General features: G+C 38.9%; 1 protein-coding gene across 1 annotated transcript in view; it reads left to right on the top strand.

The window, feature by feature from the left end:
* The window catches only part of LOC149218274 (exocyst complex component SEC5A-like), a 309,979-nt gene that overhangs the window by 158,318 nt on the left and 132,180 nt on the right, over positions 1 to 19,481 (top strand). Inside the window, 1 exon segment of the mRNA XM_089383884.1 lies at positions 8,933 to 9,047. Coding sequence (XP_089240010.1) covers positions 8,933 to 9,047 — 115 coding nt within the window.

Here is a 19,481-nt window from a genome sequence, read left to right as displayed (position 1 = left end):
ATTTTGGTTTCTCCATATGAAATCCAATGAGGTTGAAACCACTCTCAAACATCTTGAGTCATTTAATGTTAAAAATTTAAGTAAAAGGATGAAAATGTCACCTTTACTATAAGAATTTAATATTACCATTAATTGCTAGAATTTAACATTACCATTAATTACCAAAATTTAACATTGCCATTAATTTCCAACATTGCTAGGGTTGAGATGTGTCAGTGAAATGAGAGGGTAGGCATGCTTTTCTTAGAGGGGCTGCTTTTGGAGGAAAACAACCCCAAATTTCCCTCAAAACAACTTCAAAACTCACAAAACTGCATTCTCTAGGGTTTGTAGTTGGCTCGACAATAAACTGAGTAGTTTATGATGGAATCAACCAGTTTTGTCATAAATTGGCTGGTTTGGTCTGTTTTTTGTGATTTTTTTGGCTAAGTCATCCCTTAAACTGGGCTTTTTTGCCTGGTTCGACCTGGTTGCCTAATGAACCGGCCGGTTTGACAGGTGTCCGGTTCATGCCGATTGCTTTTTAAAACTATGGTAGAAAGCATTGATGTAAAAATTGACGAGGCACTTCCTGAAAGAGAAATTGAAGCCAATGAACAAGATCCAATCCTTGAAGAAGCTGAAGAAGATATTACAAAGGAAGAAAAGGAGTTAGAAAGTCAAAGGGAACCATCTCAAGCTCCATCAAGAGTCATGTTTATACAAAAACATCATCCAAAAGATGAAATCATTCGTGATATAAATAATGGAATACAAACCCAAAGAAGGATGACAAATATACCTAAAAAGAATGATGTTGCTCTACCATCCATGATTGCACCAGAAAACTTCACTCAAGCTAGTAAGGATTGTCATTGGACAAAAACTATGGAAGAAAAATGTATCAAATTGAAAAGAATGAAACTTGGGAGCTAGTAGCTCGTCCCAAGGATAGAAATATTATTGGAACCAAGTGGGTATTCAGAAACAAAATGAATGAGGATGGAAAAATCGTCAGAAATAAATCAAGGTTGGTATGCAAAGGATACTCACAAGTTGAAGGAATCGACTTTGAAGAAACGTTTGTCCCTGTAGGCCAATTAGAAGCTATAAGGATGTTCTTGGCATTTGCTTGTTCAAAAGGTTTCAAAGTTTATCAAATGGACATAAAATCAACATTTCTAAATGGTGACCTAAAGGAAGAAGTTTACATGGAGCAACCAGAAGGGTTCGATCTAGTAGAAGGAAAAGACTTTGTTTGTAAATTGAAGAAAGCCTTGTATGGATTAAAACAAGATCCTAGAGCTTGGTATGCGAGATTAGATCATTATCTACAACAACAAGGTTTCAAAAAGGGAGTAGCTGGAAGCAATCTTTACATGAAGATAGACAAAGATAGACTACTAATTACACTTGTATATGTTGATGATCTAATTTTTGCTAGCAATAACAATGGGATGAGTCATGAATTTGCTCAAAACATGTCTAAGGAATTTGCGATGTCTATGATTGGCGAATTATCTTACTTCCTTGGACTTCAAGTAACTTGAACTAAATTTGACATGTTCATATCTCAAGCAAAATATCTTAGAGGCATGCTTAAGCAATATGGGATGGAGGAGTGTGCTATTGTGAGCACACCTATGATTACAGATTGCAAATCTGTAAAGAAGATGAATCCTCTTTGGTAGATGCTATGCTTTATAGATCAATGATTGGAGCCCTTCTTTACTTAACAACTTCACGATGAAATGTTATGCAGGCAATAGAAATGGTGGTACAATTTCAGTAAGCTCCCAAGGAATCCCATTTTATGGCCGTAAAAATAATCCTCAGATATTTGAAAGGTACTCTTGATTTTAGCCTATGGTATCCTAAAAGCACAACTCTTACCTTTACAACATACATTGATGTAGACTTGGCAGAAAGCGTGGACGATTGAAAAAGTACTAGCGGAAATGCATTCTTTATAGGAGATTGTCTTGTATCTTGGTTCAAGAAAAAGCAAGCATCTATATCTCTTTCTACAGCCGAAGCCAAATACATAGCTGCTGCAGATTGTTGTACACAAATCTTATGGATGAAGGAAGCTCTGAAAGAAGTCAACACAGAAACCAATCAACAAATCACTATCTATTGTGACAACACTAGCGCCATCAGTGTTTCAAAGAATCCGGTGATGCATTCAAAGACAAAACTTATTCGAATCAAATATCATTTTCTCTGAGAACAAGTTGCAAAACAAAATATCAGATTGGAATATGTCAATACAAAGGAAGAAATTGCAAATATTTTCCACAAAGCCCCTACCTCTAGAAGGGTTTGAATATCGTCGCCAAAAGATGGGGGTCATCTTTCTTGCATCCCATTAAAGCAACACATTGATAGGGGGAGAAGCGCCATTACAGAAGGAAGATCACCATGACAGGGGGAGCATCACATGAAGAAGTTGCCATTGATGTCAAAGGGGGAGAGAACATCGAAAGAGGGAGAGTATTGCCATCGATGACAAAGGGGGAGATTGTTGGATAAAGAGTTGTCATTGATGTCAATACACTAACCCATGTCCTAAAGAAACTCCTTGCCCTAATCCCTTAATGAAACCTTAACCTTATCAAACCGTAGTTCCTATTAAGAAACCTTAATTTCTTGTTTCTTATTCCTTATTCATTATAGTCTTCTTGTTTCCTATATCAAGCCCTATGAGCGATTCCGTAAATTCATTTAATACAACCTATTCCTATTAACCATTCCATTATACTACTTCCTATCCTGTTAAACTAAGCAACAAGCTCTAATTAAACTATTCATATAGCAAACCTATCCTATTAAACTAAGCGACAAGCCTTAATTATACTACTTCTCCCTAGACCTACGTCTGCTTGCCTCCCGCTTACTGTGGCATTGATGAGGGTAAACACTTTCTTGTCCTTGCTCTTCCAAACCACAAGTTCTTTGGTAGACGTAGGGTTGAATAGTACCTTTTCCTTCGACTGCATTTCAGATTTGTCGTCATCATCCTGTTTTGCAATTTCTCCTTCAGACACTCCATCCCATAGATCATTTACAATCGGTGTGCTCTTTATTGTTCCGAGTCACTCTACGTAGTGTTTTTGTTGCTGTCAAGACTATGCCAACTATTGAGTTTAATGAATGCATTTTGCATGAACAATTTTGAGATTAAACCTTCAAAGAAATTCAAGAGCGTAAAAACTTCAAGAAATGAGGTTTACCATATCCAAAAAAATTGAAGACTTCAAGAAACAAGTTTGTTGTTCTTTTTTACATGAACCCTTAGGAAGAATGAGTTTTTATTTTATTTTTGGTAAAAAAAGTGTGTAATCTTGACATTCCTTTGTTTGCTTCTATAATAAAAGGTGCACTTTTGTTTGTATATAGCATATAGATTACATAACGCTATGCTGCATAGTCACGAGAAATAAAAAATTTAGACCATATATTATCATATATTGTGTGTGTGTGTGTGTGTATATATATAAATATATAGACACACAAATACATGCACACACCAAAAACTATAAAGCGGAATTGAAGGTAGGTAGACAGGTGCAGAAACATGCGGAAAATATGGAGTTTAAAATGAAGATGCAACGTTGTTTGAGGTTATGCGATCAATTTTTCTTTATCATTTCCGATCTTGTTCGCTATTTGCAACTAGAGTGCAAATCCAAATTTTGTACGCTGAACTAGAGTAATAAAATGTGAATGCTTTGTTTGGGACTTGATATTCTCAATGAATTTTGCAACAACACCAGCATTATTAACAACATTATAAATACCAAATAGCGACTACAACACTAAATATGAGGCTCAACTACAATGCTTGATCATCAGAAGTTATAAACTGTATTGCAAAGGAGAGGACACAATATTCTTAATAAAAACCCCGTGTTTTATGACATGATATGGATGGAATGATGATCGAGTGAACCTATTCATTCAGATCTATTGGAAGAACCAATGAACAACAATGAACAACTTGAACAATGATGCATCTAGTGGCAATGTTCTTTCAATGGATGTCACATCGATTCAATGATTCAACAATGACAATAAATACAATGACATAGCTTTTGAATTTCCACGACCTTAGGTCTAGGTTAGAGTCTTAAAATCACTGATGCTACCAAACCAAGAATCTCAACCATAAACTACTTTGCACTGCGGAAATATAAAGCAGTAAATCACATATGCACAAATATACACGGTTTTTAACAAAATTGTACAATATTGTACAATCCAAATATTTGTTATATTAAACCAAATTTGAATAATAGAACAGTCTATGGTATACAAGATACAATGACAAACTTCGTTGCGCAACTTCGATGTGGTATCTTGTCGTGCTAGTCCTTTGCTCCCGTATTGCTCACTAGTAGCGCCTTAGTCAATCAAGGCCACTACACATCGAGGCTCCAAGAGGATTGCCTCCTAAAAATGTTGCAAGTCACTTCTGCTGCATGTACACGGGCTCATCAAACTGCTCTCTAGGCTGGCTAATACTTGAGCTCCAATCTGCCTTCTAGTACTCTCTTTCATCCATCAAAGAGCTACTCGTAAGGCTTAATCCTCTGCCCAATCACGCACCAACATTGTCCTTGTTGTCTACTGCTTTAAGGCCACTTTGCGTAGCCAACACACTGCCCTCCAATCAGATCAATGGTACCCAATCACGTCACTGTCAATTCTGCTCCTAGGAGGACTCTTCTCCACCTCGGAAGATCCTCGACATGGCACCAACAGATTGCTCCAATCACGATCCAATTCTGGTCAATACTTTGACCCAACACTCCTCCACAAAACACTGTTGTCCTCCACACTTGCACTTGCTGTCACTGCAATTCTAGTTAGGGCACAATATGCAGCCCTCAACCCTCCACACAGTCAACAACTAAGACCTTAAATGACTGCGGTCTTCCTTGGAGAGAGCCCTTCACTGCCGTGCTGCCTCAAATAGGCCTTATTAACTCCAACACTCCCCTTGAAACAACCTTAGCTGCTTGCTATGGCCTGTAACCTAGCTAAGCAGCTAGCTGTAGCTGCGGCTCCCTCAAATACTAATGCAAACAATCCCTACACAACACTGTCATGCTCCTTAGCTCCTCGGCCCATGATCTCCAACAATCCGGCCTTGAAACAACTCTTAAACAACCCTTAAAACAGTTTGCTGTCTCCTATAACACTTGGCCTCAACCACAGGCCTTTCCACACTGTTTTAGGGCAGACTCCCTCACGCTCTCCCTTGACTTCATCTTGCTGCAGCCTCCTGCAATTTCGGAGCTCTTTTCGATTTCATTCAGATCTATTGGAAGAACCAATGAACAACAATGAACAACTCGAACAATGATGCATCTAGTGGCAATGTTCTTTCAATGGATGTCACATCGATTCAATGATTCAACAATGACAATAAATACAATGACATAGCTTTTGAATTTCCACGACCTTAGGTCTAGGTTAGAGTCTTAAAATCACTGATGCTACCAAACCAAGAATCTCAACCATAAACTACTTTGCACTGTGGAAATATAAAGCAGTAAATCACATATGCACAAATATACACGGTTTTTAACAAAATTGTACAATATTGTACAATCCCAATCTTTGTTATATTAAACCAAATTTGAATAATAGAACAGTCTATGGTATACAAGATACACTGACAAACTTCGTTGCGCAACTTCGATGTGGTATCTTGTTCTGCTAGTCCTTTGCTCCCGTATTGCTCACTTGTAGTGCCTTAGTCAATCAAGGCCACTACACATCGAGGCTTCAAGAGGACTGCCTCCTAACAATGCTGCGAGTCACTTCTGCTGCACGTTCATGGGCTCATCAAACTGCCCTCTAGGCTGGCCAATACCTGAGCTCCAATCTGCCTTCTAGTAGCCTCTTTCGTCCATCAAAGAGCTACTTATAAGGCTCAATCCTCCACCCAATCACGTACCAACAATGTCCTTCTTGTCTGCTGCTCTAGGGCTACTTTGGGTAGCCCACACACTGCCCTCCAATCAGATCAATGGCACCCAATCACGTCACTGTCAATTCTGCTCCTAGGAAGATTCTTCTCCACCTTGGAAGATCCTCCACATGGCACTAACGGACTGCTCCAATCACAATCCAATTCTGGTCAATACTTTGACCCAACACTCCACCACAAAACACTGCTGTCCTCCACACTTGGACTTGCTGTCACTGCAATTCTGGTTAGGGCACAATATGCAGCCCTCAACCCTCCACGCAGTCAGCAACTAAGCCGTTAAATGACCGCGGTCTTCCTCAGAGAGAGCCCTTCACTGCCATGCTGCCTCAAACAGGCCTTGTTAACCCCAACGCTGCTCTTGAAACAGCCTTAGCTGCTTGCTATGGCGTGCGGCCTAGCTAAGGAGCTAGCTGTAGCTGTGACTCCCTCAAATACCAACCCAAACAGTCCCTACACAGCACTGTCATGCTCCTTAGCTCCTCGGCCCACACTGTCCAGCAATCTGGCCTTGAAACAGCTCTTAAACAACCATTAAAACAGTCCGCTGTCTCCTACAGCATTCGGCCTCAACCATAGGCCTCTCCACACTGTTTTAGGCTAGACTCCCTCACACTGTCCCTTGACTTCTTCTTGCTGCGGCCTCCTGCAATTTCAGAGCTCTTTTGTATGAGTGTTGCACACAAAATGGATTCCTAAAACACAAGTACTCACCCTCTTTTTATAGGCTAAAGAGGGGCTTCCACGAATTAGTGAAGAGACCCTTCTATTGGATGAATTCTACATCAAGCCTACATGACTTGAAAACCAATAATTACTATTCTACTTCAAAAATTCATTTCTCTCTAACAACAACTCGGAATCGGATGATTCTCGTTGCGTTGGAATCTTCGTGCCGAGAACTATCATCCCCATCCACCACATGTCGATTTCTCATCACGGTTTTGGCCCAAATCACGATGGGTGCAAAACCCCACACTTGGGGTTCCAAGCCCACAAGCTGCCCATGTAGTGCTTTGCCCTCCAAACCCTGAACCGTAGGGCTTGGAGTAACTCCCAAACTACACAAATCAACAATAGCAGCAACTACAACATCATAGCGTATGCACTCAAAAGGTGACGAAACAATAATTAAATTGCCATATTGTTCTGAACATATAGTCTAAAAAAATTGTCAATGAGGAGGTTTGAGTTGTGTAAAACCTGCGTGTACATGGCCTGCATTGTCTCGTTTTCTTCACCAACAAAGATACTGGTTCAGGCCTCACGTTCTTTTGCACCGCTCTGTTTGGCTTGAAATGGTCAACAGGTAGTCGACTGTCTACGATGCTTCACCAGGTCCACATCAGAGAAAATTACGCAGCGATAATGTAGGAGGAGGGCAGACAAAATAGTGGAGCACTCAGCTTTGATACCATGTCAGATTGAGGGTCGTGCAAAAAGCTCCTATGTCATTCATTAATGAGACACATAAATTTATTACAAGGAGAAACAGTTCTCCAACTACATGGGCTGTTAATTTGCCCAATGAACCTGCTGTTACATATGTACAACTAATTATGTTTTACTATAATCCCTAGAGGATTAAGGTGTCTAACATTTTTGAATAGTAGCCCACCTTCATCCAAGTGGTAATGCCAGATGGTGAGAGGCATGTGGCTGGTGCAGATGGCGGAGTCACATGGTATATCATAATCAAATAATAGCTGTCAGGGGTTGCTGGCTGGCTGGCTATCCGGCTGGCTGTCAAATGTAGGAGAAGAGTTTTCTCCTATGGGGCAAACATGGTGTAAACACTTTTGGAGTATGTTGAAAGCTGATACTTTTCTCCAAATGATTTATTGGGGTAGATTGATTGACTGGCTCAAATTGTGATCTTATGCAATAGCTGGTTAACCTCAACAATACCAAATCTATTATCTGCTTCCAAAGAGGCTCTAGTTAGAGATCATTTTGCTGTAGGCAATAACTGGTGGAGATTTCTACATCATATGCTTACTCAGTTGTGCAGTTAGCCATTCCTAAGTTCCTTATGGCCTATAGATTGAAAAGGAGACCCAGGGATTATGGCTCTATTTTAGGAAAAGGATTGGTAATATGGAATGCTTTTTATAATGAAGCTTATCCACCGGTTTGTTACCATAAGATTTGTTTAGTTTTTGGCAGATGTCACTTTTAGAATATTGGAAAAACTCTTATATGCTTCTCAACTATAGTTATACTAGTAAGGTCTATGACAAAGAAGCCTTCTAAAGGCTCACAAATGCTTTGTTGACAGCTTAGTCATAATTATATTTTGGACATCTCACTTGCTTGTTTGTATTTTTACATATATTTAACAAGTAATGATCTTGAGAATAAGTTCCTTAACTTTAAGATCCAGTCAAGATTTGATACAAGTCTTTGAGGGACACAAATGTCTGTTGCTGTGTAGTCTTTACGTCATGAATGTATACATTTATTAGTTGTTGCAATAGACTTGATGGTGCACAGCTCAGAATCACTTTCTTACATGCTTTTTTCGTAAGAGTCGTATATCTCTATATTTGGTTAAATTATAGTTTTCAACACCACTTACTGTAGACATAACCTCCATTTAAGATAGACACACTGTTTACATACATTGTGAATTAGAAAACTTCTCGACAATGATAGTACTGCATTTCATTTTTTTTTTGTGTACTTGTTAACAGGGTCAATATTGGAAATGCTTTTACTTCCGTATTGTTGTACAATTGTAGACTAGATTTTACCTTTTCCATTTTGTCAATTCTGTTATTTTCTTGAAGTTGGTATATTTTCTGTTTTTCTGTCTTCCTGGTATGCTTTTGAGATTAGTTTTTGTTAACAACATATCTGAATGCTCATGGGCACTTAGAGTGTTCTATTTCAGCTTCAATATTGGCTGCTGAAGAATTTGGCATTCTAATTATTTTCTTCGATTTTACTCTGCAGTATGGATGGAGCTGATAGAGAAGACGACAAAGAAATAGAGGCTGACATAGCAGATTTAATTGCATCGTTATCTGGTTTGGAAGAGAAAGTTCTGGCTCAGTATAATCATGTAAAGGTATGCAGATTCAGCTTTGGTTTGTTATTAAGTACTTTGATACTTTGGATTACATGGTGTACCATTTGATCAATCACAGAATAGTAGTCATTCTCACGATTTATAATCTCTGCCCACTCTTACTCCCGTTGTGCTTCTCCATCTCTACCTGTTGATTCTTTTGCACCACTTGCAAAACCCACCTTTAATAAATGTTACAACATCTGTAGTAGGAGGTAAATTTCATTGCAATTTATCTCCTTTATTCTGAAGCAGTGTTGCGAACATCTCGATAACATCTCAATTTTATCTCAAAATCACAAGTTTTTGGCCTAACCCATGTTTACCGATTTTTACCTATATTTTCCTGATCTTTTGGTTTCCGGACCCTTGCCTATTTTATCCCCATGCTGATGTTCACAACATTGATTTTTACCTATATTTTCCTGATTTTTTGGTTTTCCGGACCCTTGCCGATTTTATCTAGATGATAATGTTTGCAACATTGTTTTGAAGTCCTTTCCATCTTACCCCTTTTGTTTCTTCATATGCTCCTCATGTGCATGTGAATATAGACATGACTTTCTATTTTTAGAAAGTCACTCTAGAATAGTCAGAAATGAGATGGGATTTAATTCAAGGACTATTTTTTTAGTCGTGTGGACCTTCAAATATCATTTCATTTCAAGGACATTCATCCTTTAACTGCTAAATTGCAGGAAACTGCTACCTCCAACCCCAAAACGTTCTGGAAACGTAACGTTTTTGTTTCAGCCATTTTTTTCCGGCGTTTTCGCTGAAAAACTACCCGTTTCAAAAATTTCCTAAAAGTTTTCAAAAATCGTCATACGTATTTGACTAATCAAAAAACGTTTTCCGAAATTTGGTGAATTTTGCCTGCCGGGAATGGTCAATTTAGTTTTTCTATCCTCCATTTGCGTTTAACCACCGAACCTAACCTAAAAGGTATTCGTGACTGTCGCTGGAGTGAAATATTATCGCTCGAGGAGTGAAAGTTGAAACATTATCGCCGCCGAGTGATTGTTCAGTTCAGTGTATGACATTTGTCTGCCGCCCAGTCACGTGTGCGTTTTCGCTGGAGGAGTGTCGTCGGCTGCTGGAGGAGTGTTTGCCGCAGACTGGAGTGAGGCTTGCAAGTTGCCGCTTGGGCCGTCGAGAGTCGACTGTGCAAACCGATGTAATTAGTAAGCATCTAAATTTTAAATAGTTCAGTCAACATTTCTGCTAATCGATATGCCGATCCTGGGTATACAAAAGACTCGGTTTTCTGGTCAGCGTAATGCCTTGGCACACTATGAATCCAAGAAACTGGAAAATCGACCCAAAAGAAGGGTTTCTCCATGTCCCACTATGTGTCGTCTGCCAGTGCAGTTCAGAATCCACTAGATGTTACAAACCGATCCCTTCTAAATGCAACAAAAAAGGTATTTTTGACAAAATAGCAAGACATTCGAACTTGGAAGCATTTACAAATGTAAGTTGTAAACATACGAGATGCTAAATCTTTTATTTTAGTCCAAATATCTAAAATATATATATATATTTTTTTAGTTCAAATATCTAAAATAAAATAAAAAAATATTAAACAAAAGATTACTGATATTGGATTGCAGATTTCTGTGGTTCGGTTTTACAAATGACTCAAAAATGTCGATGGGAATAGTAAAAGCCCATCTGTAGTATGACATTTAAGGTGACTGCAAACTAAATTTATCCAAAGTTCATTCAAAGGAAAAAATAAATAAATAAAACCTCAAAGTGCTGGGGGACCAAAGTCACTTTAATATTTCTTTATCCTTAATCAAGTCAAGAAATGCTGCCAAGATAATGAACCCCCCATGATTCAATCTCTACTTCCCTTTGATAGTAGTCTTAATCTTCTCTTAAAAATTAAAATCGGTTGTTTTATATTGGTTTTAGAAGGTCATTAGGCTAGCATTTTTTCAAAAACACCAAATATCAATTTTTTCATTTTCAAAAGGCAGAGATCTGTCCACGACATGTTATAGCTATACTGTATTACATAATACAGTATGCATAATGCTGTTAGGAATACAATCTTGTTTGAGATTGCTTTGTTGAAAGTACAAGTATAATTTTAAAATAAATTTTATAATGTTTTCTACCATGAACTCATGACAATGTTTGAGATAGTTCTTATAATGATAGAAATAAAGTTTTACTAGGGTTTTCTTGAGATCTGAAGACTGAGATACATATTTTAATTTTTTAAAATTTTAAGTTTGTAAATTGTAACTTGTTTTGAACTTTTGAAATACATATTTGTTAATTTTAGGTATGTTCTATGCTAGAGCAATTTATTTTAATTTTCCAATATCTTTTCCAGATTAGCAATCACATCAGCATTAAAGTAAACTGCAGATAGAATATAAACATAAATCACAGAAGACAAGCCAAGACAAGAGGACACAAGATGTGGCGCTAGCCAGGGACAAACCCCAATGTGGGGAAACCCGTGATCAATTCTTCTTATATGTTCTTCAATAGTTCAACAGAGAGAGAGAGAGAGATAGTACATTTACAACAGAAGAACACTTTGACTTTCTATATCTATATGAGATCAGTTGAAGACATATTGCTTCAACTGATTCTCGAAGGTGACTCCTTCACCTATTGTCGTGTTGCATTTGGTCCACTTGCTGCACCACTGCATACTGCACCATGCTGCACTAATCATGATTATCATCATGCTGCCCATGTCCATGATCTTATTCATCATCATGCTGCTCTTTATGTCCATTTGCTGCACATAACCATGTGACACCATGCTGTACTGCACATAACCTTGTGACACCATGCTGTACAGGTCCTCCTCATTGTTGCACCATTGAAGCCATCACTACAATATCATTGAGATCAGCATTGACATTAAGTCAACGAGGTCTTCTTCAACATGATGACTGTGCCTTATACTTCATCATCATTGAGACAGTGATCCTCATTAATGCTTTTCATCAAGTAGTCCTAGTTATTATATCATTCCTCCATTACTAGTTCGCTGGAGCTTTAGGATTGTTTCTCCATATAGACTATGATACTGCTCCTTATGTCGAGACAGTGAGATATAGATTCAAATCTCACTGTGATGTATGATCTCTCTGTGATCATCACTGAGATTGACTGCTGTCTACTGTAGGAATACCTTCATGATCTTTATGTCCACATCCGAAACTCCTTTTATTCGAGATAGATATGCTGAGAGTGACATGGTCGAACTTTGTTGTGGATACCACCTTCAGATCTTAAGTATGCTGAGAGTGACATGCCCAAACTTTGCTGCAGCTTCAGATCTTAAGTTTGCCGCGGAGAACTTATTCATTGCTCCATGCATCGAGGTTGTGACAACACCTAAAATCGAAACCAGGTGCAGTCAAACCCTGCGGTTCCTCTCTTCATGACTGCGTCTGCTTTCTTCATGACTGTGGCAAGACTGCGGCTTCATGCATTGACTACGGCTACACCTCCTCAAGACTGCGACTCCTCTTCTTCGTGACTGCAGCTCCGCGTCTTAACTGCGGCTTCAGCTCCTCGTGACTATGGTTATGACTGCGGCTGCTCCATATGACAACGGATTAGGCTTAGGGCATCACGTTGACTATCTCTGCCCTGCGTATAGTTCAAGAACAACGTATTAAGTGTACAACGTAAATGTCACCATGAACATCGTATAAGTATCTTCAAGAACAACGTTTCAATTGCTGTGCGTATAGATGACAACGTATAGAGTCTATAGTTGCTGCATATGACAATGTATAGAGTTCATTGCTCTGCGTGGTTGCTCCATTGCCAACTTTCATTGCTGTGCGTAGTTGCTCCATTGCCAACGTTCATTGCTGTTTGTAGTTGCTCCATTGCCAATGTTTTATTGTTGTGCGTAGCTGCTCCATTGCCAACGTTTTATTGCTGTGCATAGTTGCTCCATATCTGCGTGTAAGCTAGGGCATCATACAAGGCCAGTGTATCTTCATTGTGTCTCTCCTTCACCAAAAACCCAAAACGTGGAGAGGAGGAGATCACGTGAAGAGTGAGTGTCTCTTAAATGACTTCAAGTCCTCTCCTATTTATACTAAAACGTAGATGATGAATAGACATGACTATTGGGTTTTCGAGCCTACATAAGATGCTGACGGACATGACAATTTGTCTTATAATACAAATAAATTCATAACTCCATAAATACTTATTGGAATCGGATATCTTTAGATCAATCCTACACCTCCCGATGAGAGGAATCCAAAACAATTATCAACTGCGATAAATAAGATGAACCACATGGAGTTTGGCCCTAGTTGCCAATTTTAACACTCCCTCTCAACTAGGGAGAACTCCATCCTTTCATCCATATGTCCGATTGTATTGTCTCTGCCATCAGTGCCCTGCACTGCTCTGCTCAGCTCCGCTGGCTCTGCTCTGCTCTGCTCAACTCTGCTCAGCTCTGCTCAACTCTGCTGGCTTTGCTCTGCTCTGCTCAACTCTGTTGGCTCTGCTCTGCTCTGCTCAACTCTGTTGGCTCTGCTCTGCTCTGCTTAGCTCTGCTCAGCTTTGCTGGCTCTGCTTTGCTCTACTGGCTCTGCTCAGCTTGGCTTTGCTGAACCATGAAGAAGAAGAATTCATTGAGAATGTCTCATACCATTCTCCACTGACCCAAAGTCAGTCTCAGAGTGTGTATCACTGGTCCCAGACCAGTCTCAACTGACCTAAAGTCAGCGTCATAGTGGGTACCACTCCTACCACTAGTCCCAGACCAGTATCATCAGTCTTAGAGTGTGTACGACTGGTCCCAGACCAGTCTCAATCGACTCGAAGTCAGCGTCATAGTACGTACCACTCTCACTGGTCCCAGATTAGTCCTACACTGACCCGAAGTCAGTCTCAGATTATGTACAACTGGTCCCAGATTAGTCCTACACTGACTCGAAGTCAGTCTCAGATTAATAATTGTCTAGGATCTCATAATTTGATCAAGCTAGGAGCATTTATTTGAAGCTGCACAGAAAAAGGGCTGAATACATCAAGCAGATGAAGAAGCAATCCTTCCCCTAGGCTATTTTTAGCCTCGTGGACATTAAAATAATTTCTTTCTTCTTTCTTTTTTACTTATATTCACATGTCTATTTTACAGTAGTGTCAGTGCTTGAAAGGACTGTAATTACATCCTACGCGGAGGAACGATTATTTCCGTGGTGAGGTGGTATATATTATATATACGTATAAGTTGATTAACTAGTAAGATTATATAAATTATATAAATTGGCTTTACGAAGAAAAAGAATTCCAAAATGGGGAGCATCAGTAACAGTGATGGAATGAAAAAAAGTCAAGAGGACGTCAATAAGTTAAATAAGTGCCTTGATAATGTCGAGAAGTCAGGTAGTAAACATGACCAAATGGCAGAGGATATTTCATATTTAAAAAACATGATGAGCCAACATTTTGGGAAGTCTAATCCACCCTCAACCACACAGAGTCCCAAGCCTCTAGAAGGCGAAAATTCTGCAGATCATGAGTTCCTCATGCATGAGAGGCCGCAAATACTGTAAACACACTTTGAAGGAAGTCAGTACTATACAAAGTCCCCCAAAAAAAACCACCTTAAGATTAAAGTAGAATTACCAAAATATGATGGTAAGGATCATAAAGGTGCCATTGTATGGGTAAACAAGATGGGCACCATTGTATGGGTAAACAAGATGGACGCCATTTTTAGAGCAAACTCACCAATAGTCGAACAGGAGAAGGTCATGACTGCTTCCAACTACCTGGAAGCAGAAGCATATGATTGGTTTCTGTGGTGGTCTACTAAATGTGCAACTTGCTTGTTCAATTGGCAAAATTTTAAAGACGCTCTGCTAAAATGGTTTCACGATGAGGAAGAAGATGATGTTTATGAAAGATTTGTTCACCTTAGACAGAAGGGATCAATAAGTGAATATACTCATGAATGGGAGGTGTTAGCAATAAGACAAAGGGGGATTTTCAGACAAATAACTGTTAAAAATGTATCGTTGTGGCCTTAAAGATTACATTCAGAAAGAGTTAAAATTATATAAACCCCAAACCATTGAAGAGGCCAGACACGCAACCATAATTATTGAACGGAAATATAAACTCCATAGAGTACCATATGCCAATAATGAAAAATCAAACAGCTACTCCAAGGGGAAGACAGGTAAACCATCGTCATAGAACACTAGTAAGTACGTTCCACCACCAATTGCCAATGGAGGAAAACAACAATCTAGTGTTGAAAGAAAAAAGGATGGCAAGTGCTGGATATGCAGAGACAAGTATTTCGCAGGACACAACTGCACAATGCAAAAACTTTACAACCGCGAAGTAGAACAAGAAGAAGAATCTTCAGAAGACAACTTCGACGAAGAGAACAATGAAGAAAATGAAAACCCTAATCCAGAATCAAAAGAGGATGTTGGACACCTAATCCTCTGTGGGTTGGTGTGGAATGCAAACAGCCACCGGAGTCCAAGAGACCACTTGGAATATGAATCCAAGGGTCAGATCAATGTACTATAAATGTATATCATGTCAATAATATATGCAATCTCATGCTTATCCTTCATATTCTGCCTTCACCATGTATGTGTTTTACAAAGTATATGCCACAAATATATCTGACAGGCTTCACAGGGATAGTTCAACCACAGACACTAAAGCTTAAAAGCCACATCAAGAAGCAAAACATTATTGTTCTAATAGACTCGAGGAGTACGCACAACTTCGTAGATGTCATTGTTGCAAATGTTTATTTGTGGTAGCATTAGATGTGCTCTAGCCGTGAAAATTGGTGGAGAGGCTAAATTACATGAGATCTCGACGACCCAGAGATTGTTTGGGGAAATTCCAACCAGTTAGAGAGATATTAAAATAATTAATAGTTTTAATGGAGTTCCTAAGTCTAAACCTAGGAAAATTAAAATATTAATGGTTATTAATATAAAATTGGGTGAGAATGTTCTAAATGACATGGATCAAGCCAAATCTAATCTTAGCTGTTGATTAGAGACTTAATCTCGACCGTTGAAGACTCAACAAAAAAAGTATAAGAGGAGGCTTGAGGGTCAATTGGAGACACACCAAGATTGATCAGTCAGTTCGATTTTCTATAGTGGGGTTTGCTGAGAAAATTTGAATAAGTGATCTGATGCAGTGAGGGACAGTGAATACATAGCAGAGATGCAAAAATAGTGTCGAGGGTCAGTGCAGTGACTGAAGACACTGACACAGAGGCAAGCAGAGCTACGCAGAGGCAACAAGAGACATGCATAGGTAGTTAGAGACTACGCATAGGATGAGGGACCTGCTTGGATGACGCGGAAGGCCAGAGAGCTGACACAGAGAGGCAGAAGGCTGACGCAGAAGGTTATAGAGCTACGTTGAGGCTAGTAGGGCTGATGCAGAGCCTTGGAGAAGCGCCATAAGGATTTTCGTGGGGTAGACTTGATGAATATCTATCTCTGAAAAGAGGTATTACTGCCGTGTAAAAATCTCTGTTTGGTGAGCTAGTGTGGCACCCTAGTTGTACTCAAGAAATCTGCATAACAATAAAACCCTCGAAACTGCTACACTGGTTTTTTGGCATGGGTTTTTTCCGGGGATGTTTTTCCAAAAATAACTGTGTCCCTTGTGTGTTTGTCTAGTATTTCAGTTGCTGATCTATATATGAGTTAAGTCTGCATTTGTGTTTATTTTCAGTATTTATATGTACAAATAACTTGTTAATGGAATAAACAAGTAGGTGAAATAACCCAGATAATGCAGTAGGAATTTTTGACGTGTCGGAGTTAGAAATTTCAACAACAAAAACACTGAACATTTTTGCTTATCCTGTAGTAGTTTCAAAAGTAATGGTAGCAGATGGGAAATGAATAGATGGAGTAGGCAAGTGCCATAAAGTTAATTTGCAACTGAGCAAATACGAAATGGAGTCCAATTTTTATATAGTCCTCCTAGGAGGAGTAGACATCGTTTTGGGGATACAATGGTTACAAACACTAGGCACGTATTCAACAAATCACCAAAAGCAGTTCATTAAATTCAAATTGGATGTAAGGAAGTATATGTTGTTTGGGTTCCAAGCTCCACGTACTCAAGTCATCTCTTCTCAACAGATGAAAAAACTTATTCGCAAGGGAGCTCCAATATTTGTTGCACAATGTCAACAATTGGAGTTATTATCGATAAAAGGGACTCACCAACCATCAAAAATTTCATCCTTGATCTAGAAATGCGAGAAGGTTTTTCAAGATCTGCCAATGGATTAACCCCCTGAAAGGAAAATTGAACACATCATTGAAGTCAAACCAGACTTGACACCATTAAACGTTAAACCGTATTGTTACCCCCATTATCACAAAACAGAAATAGAACAATTGATACAAGACATGTTGAAGCATGATATCATTTGGAAAAGTAGAAGTCCATATGTTGCACTCGTAGTATTGGTCAGTAAGAAAGATGGATCCTTCCGATTATGTATAGATTACAAAGGGTTAAACAAAATCACTATTAAACATAAGTTTCTAATCCCGTTCATTGATGAGATGCTAGATGAGCTACACGGTGCATAATACTTCTCAAAATTAGATCTAAGATCAGGTTACTACCAAATATGGGTAAGACTAGAAGACGTCGAAAAGACAACATTCAAAACTCATGAGGGGCACTATGAGTTTAAAGTTATGCCATTTGGATTAACAAATGCGCCAACCACCTTCCAAGCAACCATGAATGAACTTTTCCACCTATATTTATGGAAATTTGTATTAGTTTTCTTTGATGATATTCTTGTTTACAGTAAGACATGGAAGGAACACCTCAAGCATATGGAATAAGTACTATCTGTATTAGAGAAGAATCAATTCTATGCTAAGTTATCAAAATGTACCTTTGGGCAAAGAGAAGTTGAATACCTAGGACATGTTATATCTAGGGAGGGAGTCAAAGTGGACCCTAACAAAATTAAAACAATCAAAGAATGGCCCAAATCCTGTTGAAATTTGGTACCGGAGGACAGGTGGTTCCCTTAGGCTTTGATCTTTGGCCTAGGGAAAAGTGTCCAAAAGAATTTAATTTTTCTCCTAAAGTAACTTTATAATTTTTATAAAGTTAAATCTAATTTAAAAGTGACTTTAAGTGATAAAGTTACTAAGTCTAATTTTAAAGTGACTTTTATAAAGTCAATGAAAAATTAGAAAGGAAAAGTGACTTTGGAAATAAATGACTAAGTGGGTCTTTATTAAAGTGGGGTGAATTAAAAAATAGAAAGTGAGATTTAAATGAGCATTTAATCTCAGCCATTGATCTAAATCTATTTCAGCGATTGGATTTAGGGATCACCCAAAAGTCACTTAGGGTTGGGTTAAGGGAGGAAAAGGAGGAAAAGATCATTCATTCTTTCATGAGCAGATTGAGAGAAGGAGAGCAAGAGAGCAAGGGAGATTTCTGGGCGGTGTATCAGCAACAGCGGCGGTGTATCAGCAGCTGTGTTTCAGAAGCTGAAAGCGGAGTAACAGCAAAGCTGAAAGCGGTGTAACAGCAAAGCTGAAAGCGGAGTAACAGCAAAGCTGAAAGCGGTGTAACATCAAAGCTGAAAGCGGAGTAACAGCAAAGCTGAAAGCGGTGTAACAGCAAAGCTGAAAGCGGAGTAACAACAAAGCTGAAAGCGGTGTAACAGCAAAGCTGGAAGCGGAGTAACAGCAAAGCTGAAAGCGGTGTAACAGCAAAGCTGAAAGCGGAGTAACAGCGACAGCAGCGGAGTAACATCAACAGCCGCGGTGTAACAACAACAGCTGCGGAGTATCAACAGTGGTGTATCAGCAAGGCTGAGATAAGTTGTAAAAGTCTGTTTGTTGATTTTTGCTGAACATTTTCTCTCACTGTAAAAAGACATTTTCCAGAAATAAAGAAGAGCTCTCAAACTGGTTTTCCCCAAGAGTTGTAGGGGGTTTTTCCAGGGTCACATTGACCAAAAATCTCAGTGTTTAAATGTGTTTTAATGGCTGTTTATTACTGTTGATTTTTATTTCTGCAATTTCCAGCATTCTGTAAAATTTCCAGAATTTGTGTTTTCAACAATATTTATTTTTTCCAGCTTGTTGAATGTATGGTTATGGGAAAGAGAATTTAACTATATGGGAGAAATAAGGAGAAACTGAAAACGGGGGTGGGAAATGAGAAATTTCTACATGGTATCAGAGCTTGAGTGCTGAAGGGCAGTTTGGGACAGCAAAAGAAAAAAATTACAGTTGCTGTTTTTTCACTCAGAAAATTCCAGCAAGCTGATTTTTTTATAAACAGCAGTTTTATCTTTACCACAGCAGTGCTATTTTTCAGGTTTAGGACAGCAGGATGTCATTGGGATTGAGGGTGGAGGATAGGTTGGATGGGCATACAAAT

This window comes from Pinus tabuliformis, chromosome Q, assembly GCF_031772625.1.
Source record: "Pinus tabuliformis cultivar Carrire ecotype Pingquan chromosome Q, CPIR1, whole genome shotgun sequence".
Classification (NCBI taxonomy): Eukaryota; Viridiplantae; Streptophyta; class Pinopsida; order Pinales; family Pinaceae; genus Pinus; species Pinus tabuliformis.
This window is presented reverse-complemented; position numbering and strand designations above follow the sequence as displayed.